The sequence below is a fragment of the Camelus dromedarius genome, chromosome 21 (assembly GCF_036321535.1).
Source record: "Camelus dromedarius isolate mCamDro1 chromosome 21, mCamDro1.pat, whole genome shotgun sequence".
NCBI classification, from domain to species: Eukaryota; Metazoa; Chordata; class Mammalia; order Artiodactyla; family Camelidae; genus Camelus; species Camelus dromedarius.
The window spans coordinates 28,214,591-28,227,114 of NC_087456.1; the positions used below are offsets into that span (position 1 = coordinate 28,214,591).

General features: G+C 37.8%; 1 protein-coding gene across 1 annotated transcript in view; it reads left to right on the forward strand.

Moving 5' to 3' along the window:
* Positions 1-12,524, forward strand: part of LOC105100345 (usherin) — a 370,866-nt gene that overhangs the window by 296,418 nt on the left and 61,924 nt on the right. The window contains exon 38 of the mRNA XM_064477011.1: positions 9,512-9,866. Within this exon, the coding sequence (XP_064333081.1) occupies positions 9,512-9,866 (355 nt within the window). The remainder of the gene's footprint in view (positions 1-9,511; positions 9,867-12,524) is intronic.

The window sequence follows — 12,524 nt, forward strand, 5'->3', positions numbered from 1 at the left end:
TAGCATCACCAGAGGAAATTCATTTAGCTCAAATCAAAGATGGGGTTTGACCTATGCAGATATTTTCATTAAATTGCGGGAAGCCAACTTGCCAATCCCATTTTGAAAATGTTTGTCACTCTGCTCTCTCCAGCCTCCCAAATCATTTCCCCTCAGTAATTCCCTCCTGTGGTTTAGACGTTGCCTCTAGATATCATCCTGTTGAAAAGTGTCTGCCCTGATAAACAGATAAGATGTTTATGACTTTAAAAGATAAAACAAAAAATAACCTAGTAAGGGCAAGACTGTTAATACAGTTACTTCTGGTTAGTTCTCCTGTTAACTTGCTGTTTTGTTCAGACTACTTTGTGGACCATGTGTGAGTTGCAAAGGATGTTTTCTACCATAGGAACATCCTTTATGTTAGTGTTTTGCAACTTGTTTATTGATAGCGTACCAACAAGGCCGTCTTGGAGGTCTGCTTTCTCCCCATAGTAAGTGTGGTTTCTATGATAAAGATTCTTCCATATTCCCTCTTTGTTTTACATCTGTAATCATAAGTGGCAAAATCCATCCACAAAAATCCAGCTTCCGTATACAAAATTCACCAAATGCTTTTTCCTAAGAATTTACAAAACATGTAATAAAATGGTCTCCCACTAGGAGCTTCTACTCTAATAGAGACAAAAATGCATGGGGTTTTATTTTCAAAAATAAAATAAATAAAAAGATTTGATTGAGGGGAGGGCATAGCTCAAGTGCTAGAGCACATGCTCAGCACGCACGAGGTCTTGGGTTCAATCCCCAGCACCTCCTCTAAAAATAAACCTAATTAACCACTCCCCCTCCAAAACAAAGAAAAAAAAAGATCAGTGTTCAGTAAAGACAAAAATATACACAAACACGTTCTGAACACGATAAAAGTAGAAATAAGTGGTAAACCTTCCCTCTGAGTATTCAAATAACTAAGTATGCAAAAGCACGGAGTAAGATTTTTAAGTATAAACATCTGAGACAGTTTGAATGGATGGATGATATTCAAGAATATTCCAAGGGAACTGTATATAATAATTTTTAAATGAATAATTAAGCTTATTGAGTTAACTAAGAAAAAGTGTGATTCTAAGGTGAAGGCATTTTTTATGCAATCAATTTGTGTTGGGTGGGAAGGTAGTCTGGATGTGAAAATGGATGAATGAATGGATGGGTGGGTGAGTGGATGGATGGATGGATAGATGGATAGATGGATGAATGGCAGATAATGTTCGTATCTACTGTAAGACCTGAGCCTTATTACCAAGGACCTTTACTGTAACAGTGACATAAGTAGATATCACTAAGATACAGTAGAGATGTAAGTCAAACTAACAAACCAAAAAAAAAAAAAAAGAGCAATATAATGTGAGAAATACAAATATTTACCAGAAAATTTACAGGAGACAGGGATTTTTTTCAGTCTGGGAATATTTATGGAAGGCGTCATGGATGAAGTTGATGTCATTGAGATCTGGCCTTACAAAGTAAAAATTTAATGACTATTTAAATTAGAAATACTTTTGTTGGAAAAAAGTTTTAATAATACAGAATATTACAAAGGTTATTTATCCCTTCTTTATGACTTATGCCATATATACTTCCCATTGATAGAAGTAACTACTATTAATTTTAATACATCTACCATTGTCATTTTCTAGTTTCCCTTACATAAAGGAATTATATTGTTCAGATTTTCTTTGGGCATTTGGATACACACACACACACACGCACACACACGCACACACACACACACACACACACACACACACACCTCATTTCTCTTAATGATGCAACAATATTTTATTATATGGATGTGTATCACGTATTATTTAAACAGTCCCCTATTGGTGGCAAAATAGGTGATTTCCAGGTTTTCATTACAGTGGCAATTCTCCATTTGGCAATTCTCCAATTCTCAAAAAAAAAAAAAAACTTCACAATAAACATAGGGGGAATTATCCTTTGTACTAGAAGTGCAGGATCAAATTTTGTGCATTTAAAATTTTTAGAGATTGCCAAATTGTCTTCTAAAAATGGTATATAAGAATTTCTAATTTTGAAAACTTCTATCAATACAGGGACTTGTCGATTTTAAAATCTTTACCAGTTCAATATTTTAAATGGCCTATTATTATTGTTTTAATTAAAACTGTGTTCATTATAGGTCAGGCCGTTCATTCATTTCAAATCTCCGTTTGCTATATATGTGCATACATTATATATCCTTAGGCTGTTTTCTTCTGGATGTTGTCACAAGTGGCAAAATGTCATTCTTTTTTTCACAGTTGAATAGCACTCCTTTTTACTTATGCCGTATCTTCTTTATCCATTCGTCCATAGACAGACTCTTAGGTTACTTCCGTGTCTGGGCTATTGTGAATAACACTGCAGTGAACACAGGGATGCATGTATCTTTTCAAATCAGTGTTTTCATTTTCTTCAGATAAATACCCAGACGTGGCATGGCTAGATCATATGGTAGCTCTATTTTTAATTTTTCGAGACACCTCCATACCGTTTTCCATAGTGTCTGTACCAATTTACATTCCCATCACCAGTGCACAAGGGTTCCCTTCTCTCCACATCCTCACCAACACTTGTTATTTCTTATCATTTTGATAATAGCCATTCTAACAGGTGTGAGGTGATATCGCATTGTGGTTTTGATTTGCATTTCCGTGATGATTAGTAATGTTGAACATCTTTTCATTGTACCTGTTGACCATCTGTATGTCTTTTTGTAAAAACAAAAAGTCTATTCAGCTCTCTGCCCATTTTTTAATCAGATTGTTTTTTGTTATTGTTGTTACTGAGCTGTATGAGTTCTTTATATATTTTGGATATTAACTTCTTATCAGATATATGACTTGCAAATACCTTCTCCATTCAGTAGGTTGCCTTTTTATTTATCAATGGTTTTCTTCACTGTGCAGAAGCTTTTTAGTTCAATGTAGTCTCATTTGTTTATTTTTGCTTTTGTTGCTATTCTTTGGAGTCAGATCCAAAAAGAAATTGCCAAGAGCAATGTCCAGGAGCTTACTGCCCAAGGTTTCTTCTAGGAGTTTTATGGTTTCTGGTCTTACATTCATAGACTGATTTTGTTTTAAGAAAAGAGACAAGAAATCTAGGCACTCTTTTTTAAAACTATGTAGGGTGTCAGTGTTATTTTATAATTCACTGATTTGAAATGTCACCTATGCAAAATTCCCATACATCATCTCAACCATTTCAGGACTTTGTATTCTGTTTCTTTTGTAGAAGATTAAATATTAATAAGCAGAGCCTGATCACAAAGACATCTCAAGTGAATAAAATAATGAAGTAAGCAAAATTCCCAACACTGAAGGCATAGGGTTCCAGTAATGGTTAACCTTGGCTGAACACCTGTTTTTTGTAGCAGGAAATTTGAAGATCAGCTTGATGGTAGATTTTGGAAGGCTTTAAATACTAGGCTAAGGAGTTTAGGTTTTTGATTTGGAGGTAATGTGAACCATTGAAGGTTTGGGGTGAAATAGAGAAGTAATGTGACATAGTGGGCAGAGCATGGCATTTGTAGTCAGAAGATACAGCTTCCAGGTCCTGGGTCTGCTGTTGACTAGTTATATGACCTTGGGCCAGTCATGATGTTCCCTAAGTTTCCATTTTTATGTTAAGTGTGGCTAATAAACAGAAAATAATTAACATCTAGAATTTTGTAGGAATTAAATGAAATAATGTCTGTGAAAGTACTGTGTTAAACACAAAGCATGATTTAAAAAAATAGGAAGTTATCCAAGATATCCCATCCATAGCCATGCTTTGAGAAGACAAAGCTGGCAGTTATATATGTGCATTTAAGGATAGGAAAGAGGTTCTTGATAACAAAAGAAGCAGACGGCACAACAGCATGCCTAGTATGATTCTGGTTTTCTTTAAATATATAGAATATTTTTTACATTCATATTGCGTGAAAAATGTCTAGAATGTTAAACACTGAAAGAAAGTCAACAATGCTTACCTCCCAGAGATAGGTTATGAATGATTCTTGTGTTTTTGCTCATTTGTATTTTCTAATTACTTTTTACAGTCAATATATAATATGGTGTGGTAAAGACAAGATAATAAATTCAGTGAATCCAAATGCAAATCTGTCATCACCCTCTTTGTGATTTTCGTATTTCCCTCTTTCTGTGAGCAATCAAAGTCTGCTCAGAAAAGAGAAACCACACCAGTTACTTAATGGAAAGAATTTAATGTAAATAATTATTAACTGGTTGTAAGTTTGTTCACTAGGTAACTAAAAAGATGAAAAGTGAACTCTAAGATATCATGGAGACAGCAACTGCAGGAAACAGCTAGTACCCTTAGGACCAAGGGAACAGAGGGAAACAGCTTGAATTACTAAAACTTAGAAACTTAGAGGGGAGCATCTGTGATGCTCGGACCCAAACATCTGAGGGGGCACCTGCCAGCTGGTGCAGGTGCTGTGGGAGGAGGCATGTGACGAGGCTGGTTTTCCAAGTGTTGGAAAACATTTACACTTGAATCACCTGCTTCTCAAGAAGGATCTACTGCTTCCAAGGTGAAGAATCCTTGCTGGAGAGAAGCTCACCTAATCAACAAGCAAGTAGGGAGGATCCAGTTTCCTTTTCCGTTCAGTTCTCTGATCGCCCTCTGGCGCCCCCTACTGGCAGAGCCTGGCGTGGAGTCAGCCGGTAGAGCAGAAATGTGGATGGCAGAGTCCCAGCTCCACGGCCATAAAGCCAAGTATAGAAGAGTAGGGTTAGAGCTGAGAAACGATAACTTAATAATGGGGACATTTTTCTCATTCTTCTTGGAACCAACATCTTGGACTCTTCTTGTCAACCAGTCATCCAGTCCTTGCTTCAAAAAATACTTCTTGTTTAATTTGGGGTGCCATGTTTCACTAGGTGTTGAGACTATACCGAAGGAATAAGAGAGAGTGTTGGCTTTCAGGGAGCTTGTAGTATGAGAGATATAGGAGAAAGGAAATTCGTTACAATATGGTGTGACTAGTGAATCAATAAAGAAAAGACTGAGTACATAGAAGGATATTATAACTCTCTTTGAGAGAGAAGCAAGGGAAAGACTTTCCTGGGAGAGTGACTGGAGGGTAGGGTCCTAAAAGATGACTTGGAGTTAGCCTATAGAAAGGAGGAGAAAAGGAAAGAGGATGGGGCGAGGCGTTGCAGAACAGGATTAGCAGATATCAAAGTCGTGGAAGCATGAAATATCAAGGTAAACGGGGACTGTAGGCAAGCATTGGATTTTGACTGGAATGTAAAATGGGAATAGAAATCTCAGACGGTGGATCAGAGTGGTAAGCACAGGCTGGTTGCATGGCAAATCACTGAAGAGTTTTAAATGCAGTTAAGTTCTAAAATTTTTGAAAGGTCTTTGAAGTCCCTTCCCTTGACACCAAAGCAGCCACTCACTCCAGAAAGCTAGATGATTCAACCTTCCCAAAGCATTTACTAAATCATCTGTTTCCATTGCCTCTACCATCAACCTAGCTCAGGATCCACTTTTATCCTCATGCGGACTGTTGAGGTGACCTCTTCATTCTGTGACTACCTGGTGTCACTCCCGGTTCACTGGAGCCTTTGCACAACTGCTGTATTTGTCTGCCTAAATACAGCTTTGGACATCATTTCTATGATAACTTCGTGGGTATCATGTATTACATTTGACCCAGTGATTTTCATGTCCGTTACTTGGTTTAATTCTCACCAAAATTCTAGACATTATACACTATAAGATTATTAACTCCAGTTTACAAAAGTAAAATGTAAACTAGAGAACAGAGGTGAGTGTGCCCAAGGTCATTTAATGAAGTGGAAGGACCAAGTCCTACAACCCATCTCCTCTGGCTACAGATGTTTCTGACTATTTAAATTTAGAGTATTTTTAATATTCTTCATGAGGTAAGGGCAGCAGTTTCATAATCTTAAATTGTTAAGGGAAATGCATTGAACTGTAGGATTTTCTTTTAATTCATTCTGAAGATAAGCACTGAGAATTGCTGGCATTCCAAGATGGTAGCGAGTTCCTTAAAAGGTTATACCACATTAAGACAACATACATATGAATGCCTTTTAACATATATAGTTCCTAGTTTTAATACTAATTTTTGTTTTCTTCTTAGTGTTAAGCAACATTAAATTAACTCTGATTGAGAAAATGCATTATTGAAGTATCTTCCCAATGAGCTTAAGCATAGAATAACCATTTGGCTCTTCAGAGAGAACTGAAAATGTGATTTTCCTAAACGTAGACTGTTCAGGAGGTATTCTTCCAGCTAAATGAACAGTCGATGCCTACATCGTAAATAAATTAGGAATAACCGTCATCTACACAACATCTCTGTTCAAAGTTTATTCAGAAATAAAAATGTTCTGTTTCTTTAACGCCACAGATAGAATGCTTATCTCACCAAAATATTAGTTTACTAAATATTCAATAGTGATAAGAAATACTTAACCAGGCTGCATCCTTTAATTGTTTTGGTGGATAAACTTGAGGCTAACACAGCATTTTATCTCTTACAAAGTATAGATCTTTTAAATTCACACTCTCAGACAATTTTTTTAAATGTTAGTTGTGTGTGTATTCTTTATTAGTATGTTTTTTCTTTTTTTGAATTTTCTTTTTTTTTTTTTTTTTTTTTTAAATAAAACATCAGTTTTATGACAACCATGGCTCCACCTCTATGTGGGAATTCATGAGAGTTTAATAAAAATGAATTGAGTTGTCATAGAAAGTTTGAAGCCAGACGAAATAGAGCATTTTATTTCCTCATAGAAGTTCATATGTTTGTATGATGTATTATGTTCCCAGCAAACACCTTTTTAAAAACTCACTGAGAGAAGTCCTTGGCTGTGAGCCCTGTGGTCCTCATTAGAATGGATCCCTCCCAATGACACACCTGGTCCCTGGTATCCGCAGCAAGTACAAAGGCCAAACCCTGCAAACCTACGCTGAGTGCAGAGTCTGGCCCACACGTGGTAGCAGGGAATGATAGGTGGGCTGCTGGACCATAATTGCAGGTCACCGAGAGGATCTGTGAAGCCTCTGTGGCCTCCAGCAGGAAGACTGTCATTGCTCGTACCTAGGTCATAGTCACTTCTCAACGTGAACATCATCAAATTCCCAAAGCCAGAGATTTTAAATATCCTGCCTTTTAGTGAAAGAAACTGTCATTTACTTTGTCTTAATAACCCTTTCCATTGTGATGGTTAATCTGACATGGCAGCATGTAAACATGCCAGCATCTGAAGAGCATGTTAATTAAATACTCCTAACAGCCTGGAAAACACTGATTTATTCATCAGTCTTCTCAACTGGAGAGTAAGTTAGAGGAGAGGGTCCTCTCTTGGGTACATTCTTCCCCAACCTAGAGTACTTACCCTAGTAGGAAAGAAACGCTGATAGAGACAAGGCGAAGATGCAGGAAAGCCCTGGAATTACTTGTGTTTTGGCCATTCGTTCAAAAAAGTTATTAACCTCACTGGGCTCAGATGCTGGGAACACGGAAAGAGACCAACCACACTTCCTTTGGAACTTCCCTTTCTGGTCAGGTCTGCATCATGATTTTACACCCAGATGAGCAAATATCTGTTCCAAATGAAATATCAGATATTTGGGGGCCGTCCCAACAACAGACAAGTTTCATTTCTCTTACTTAGATGTTTAATGCTCTATGTATGGATTCCCAAAAGAATTTGCACGGGCCCTAGTTTTTTTGTTTTTGTTTTTGTTTTTATTGCAGTGTAGTTCATTTACAATGTTGTGTTAGTTTCAGCTGTACAGCAAAGTGATTCAGTTATGCATATATGTATGTATATATTCTTTATCAAATTCTTTTCCATTATAGGTTGTTACAGGATATTGAATATAATTCCCTGTGCTGTACAGTAGGTCCTCTTGTTCATCTATTTGATATATAGTTGTGTACATCTGTTAATCCCAGACTCCTAATTTATTCCTCCCCCTACCCTTTCCCCTTTGGTAACCATAAGTTTTCTACATCTGTGAGTCTCTTTCTGTTTTGCAAATAAGTTCATTTGTATTATTTTTTTTTTAGATTCCACAGATAAGTGATATCATATGATATTTGTCTTTGTCTAACTTAAGTCATGAACCCTAGTTTTGATATCAATAAAATCTAAAGATGAGACTAAATAATTTCCTTCTCAGGTAGTTGAAAGAAGTTTTTGAGTATACGCTGCTTTTTGCTAGGTTTTGAAGAAACCTTCTAAAGGAAATTTGACTTCTGACTTTTAAGGAGCTCTGAAGCAGGTTCCTATTGTACGATTTACCATGTTAATTTCACTCATTTGCATGTAGCTCCTCTCGGCCATGAGCTCCTTTAGGGGAGGAGTGTGTTTACCTTCATCCTCTGCCCCTGGTACAAGGCCTGATGTATAATAAACACTCAATAAAGGTTTGTTGATGAATACAAGAAAGAATGGTCCTTCCTTTGAAGAGTTATGGATTAATTAAAAAAGAGGGAATTCAACTGAGGGGAAAATAAGTGATAGGCAGGTAATGAATTTAAAACATTTTAAAAAACATCCTGGAAATAAATGCAAAATAGCATGGTACGAGGTGAAAGAGAGTAAAAGCTGTGGGCTTCCCTCAACCATCCCTCATCCTTTGGTGTGCCAGCTGGGGCTTTTCCCATGGAGATCTTGGGGTTCCAGGAGCAGCAATGGGGTCAGCCTCGGTGTGCACACACCTGCACTCATCGCATCTGCTTCTGTCCCATTGGCCAAGTTCAGCGCTGAGTCTGGGAGCACATTAGCACATTAGACGTGGACTCAAGGAGACAAACAAAATGGGGCACTTACTGCATGCAGTCCGTTGGCCGCAGAAGGCCAAGAAGGGAATGATAAGCATTCGCAATGATATCAGCTTCTAGTGATTAGATACAGTTTTGTTTCCAGCTGTGCAAAAGTTAAAGCCCCAATATAACTGTGTGTGCAAATGTACACACTCACACATGTACGCATCAACATGTAGACAACGGTCCAGGAAACACCAAAAAGTGTTCATAAGTGCTTACATAGATGCTTCTGATTTCTTTAAATTTTTAAATGACATGCTTATTTCCACTAGGGTATGTGTAATTTTTGTTTTCGGAACAGTTTCTAAGGTAATACAACAAAATGTGTGTGTATGGGTGGTGTTTCAGTTTTTAAATTTTCTTATTTATTCTGGTTTTCTTTGCCATGTTTTCTAAGAAATACATGCTTTCTTTATGCATTTTGAGATGTACATATACCCCCCACATTTTAAAAAATGATACTGAGTCAGGCCTCTGGTGTTCACTTCCATTTGGTCTTCATTCTGATGCCAAAAGGATTGAAATGGTCGAAACGGTCATTGAAAAGTTGAGTTTGTAACAAATTCTTCTGAAAAGCAATTTCCTACTCTGTCTACACACTTTCTTTTGAAATGCGCAGTGTCACTGATCACCTTCCTGGTTTCCTTCCAGACGTCCTGCTGGCACTGAAGAGGAATCCCTTTTATTTGTCTGGTCAGAAGGAGCCCTTGAATTTACTGACGATGCAGATAGTCTGAGGCCTTTCACACTCTATGAATATCGGGTCAGAGCCCACAACTCCAGGGGCTCCGTGGAGAGTCTGTGGTCATCTGCACGGACGCTGGAAGCCCCACCTCAAGATCTGCCTGCACCCTGGGCTCAGGCCACCGGTGCTCATTCAGTTCTGCTGAACTGGACGAAGCCAGCATCTGCCAATGGTATTATCTCCCGGTACCGTGTGGTCTACCAAGAGATATCTGATGATCCGACACTGAACTTCCCTGCTGTGCATGCGTTCACAGTGATGGTAAGTACTTAGAAAAAAAGAAAAACAGATACTTAGATTATCTGGTTAATATGTTGAAATTAATTTTCTCATCTGGCTTGCCATTTTTCTTCACTTAGGACTTAAATATATGAAAAATTTTAAGTGCAAAAATGCAGTGTGGTTGCGGGAATAAGATACTAGACTAAGTGTAGGAGATATTGGAGACCAGTTGTCAGACTGTGGTTAATTTGTGTTTCTTCCAGCAAATAAGTGACTCTCTCTTTGCATGATTTCCAAATCCATTAAATGGGAATATTAAATGTGTCCTTTTACAGCCCATGGGGCTGAGGCTCAGATGAAATTAGGCATGTCACAAAGTGTGGTATCCCTGGCTCTTTGAGGAAAAAGAAAATTAAATTTCTAGATATACTCATCCAGCTCTAGAGACAGACGTATACATCTACGTGTCACATGCACCGTAACTCAGTGGTGATTTGTCTGGGCCGGCCTCCTCTGGCCATAACACAACTCGATTCAGTTTACCTTGTGTCTCTTGAGGGCTTCCTTCATACCTGACCTTGCCTGACGTGCTATGGGAGATACAAAGCCAGGATGGTCTTTGTCTCAGGGAGCTTTTTCTCTTTCATAAGATTGCAGAGGTGAGAACTGAACATAAGAAAAAAGTAAGAGAAGTCATGGATTACAGCCCATTACATCCGCCACACTGCGAGTCAGATCCCAAAGCCCACCACCTACTAGCCACGAGCCACAATAAAGTGAGAATATCATATACCAAACGTGTAAGGCAAGAAATGCTCTGCCAAGTTTGTATAATGTGATTCTGTTTGTGTAGACGGTTCTGAAATATTATAAATAGAAAAATACACTGGGACCAGGGAGTTCTGTGCAATGTATCACTAAGCCTACCTGGAGGGAGAGGGGGCACTTTCGCCGTTTACCGTGTATAATTCTCTATTTTTATTTTTCCAATGACTGTGTATTGCATTACTTTAAAAAAAACTTATTAATTTTAGTTAAAAGCTGTGAAACACAAAGTTAAACAAAATTGGACTGAAAGATAGCAGATATTAAAGGAAAGGAGAGGAGGAAGGGAAAGGGGAAGAAAGAGAGGTGCTCTGGGAGGGCAGTAGGACACCCTCACACTGCAGGGGCCTCATGGTCTTGGTTGTTAAATGCACATGGTTTTCAACATGTGTCAAGACCATACTAGATATAAAAAGCCCTCATAAATAAGAAAAAAATGGACAGCATGAAGCATTGTTTCCAAAGACCAGACCATTTTCTATGCTTCCAATTTTGGTAGTCTAGTTTACACAAAGGTTATCTTGCAGAGTATAACATTTATCAAAATACCTAAGTAAGACCAAGCAAACATATTTTAATGAAACTCCAGAAGAATCTTTGTAATGAATAAAGTACAATACTTTCTCACCATCCTATGTTTAAATTTCTCATAGGGAGATAAGCAACGTGTGAATTAAGGAAATGGTATTAAAGAAATCTTCATTTTTATTTAGAATTCTGAATTGTTAATTTACTTTTCATTTGACAGTTAATTATCTTTATATACCAGGGTCTTTTCTGTTACATCTTCTAGTGCCCCCATTTATAAGCATTAGAAGCACTGTTGTTAAGTGGAAAGGTTCTTCATTTGATATGTGATGCATGGGGAAATCTGTTACTTCTCACCATGTCCTTGGAATTCATGTTCTAAACTTCCGCCCTGAAAGGAAAATACTGAAAGATGTTTGATAAGAGCTTTCTGAATGAGACACCTTAATACAAATGTATTTTTATTGAAGACATCAATATTGCAGTGATTAAACTTCTGACCTTTTAAAGTATGGCTTTCAGAGGTATGAGCCTAGATGTTTAATCTCCCCAACGTTTCTATTGGAATTTCCTTGTGAAATACCCTGTAAGTCATCCCTTCAAAGCCAGTTTCACTTTATAACACAAGACTCAAAGTATCCAATGAGCTCTGTTCTTTATCTAATCTGCTAGGTTCTATTTTTATCACACTAAAAAATTCCTAGGAAAAAGGAAGCCCCGTGCCTCAAGTTTTAAGATTTACTTGGTCCTTTGTACATGAGCCCTCTCCAGCATGGCTTCCATTTGCCAGCTCAGTATTGCTGGATTCTTCCATTTTTCTAAAGATTAACTCTTGCAGTGCCAACGAGAAGAGCCACAACATTCAAGAAATGATATTTCTGCATTCTGTTTTTGAATGTGTGTGTGTGTTTTCAGAGTAGCTAGCCCTCAAAATCTGGATCTTAGACCCTGAGGTTCCCAAGAGAAGACGTCATTAGGGTCACCAAGAGAAGTTCCGTGTGAGCTTTTTAAGCAATCAAGGACACAATCCATGGAGCGATTGGGCCAGTTTTACGACATTCTGATCACTAGGTCAAGTTTCCAGGGCAGGAGGCCACTATGACTCTTTACAGACTGACATCTTTGAAAGAAGTAATTAGAAAAATAAACTGTTGTCTTTGAGTTTCACCATTCCTACATTCCCAAGGGTTCAACCCTTTTTTAAAAGATTCTTAAAAAGGGAGGTTCTACAGCTTAGCTCTAATACCTCACCATTGGAGAAGAATGCTCCCTTTGTCCTGGCCAAATCCTTCCTCCTGTAATTTAAATCCATCTCTTCCTGTTCAGAACAGCATGACGTCTCCG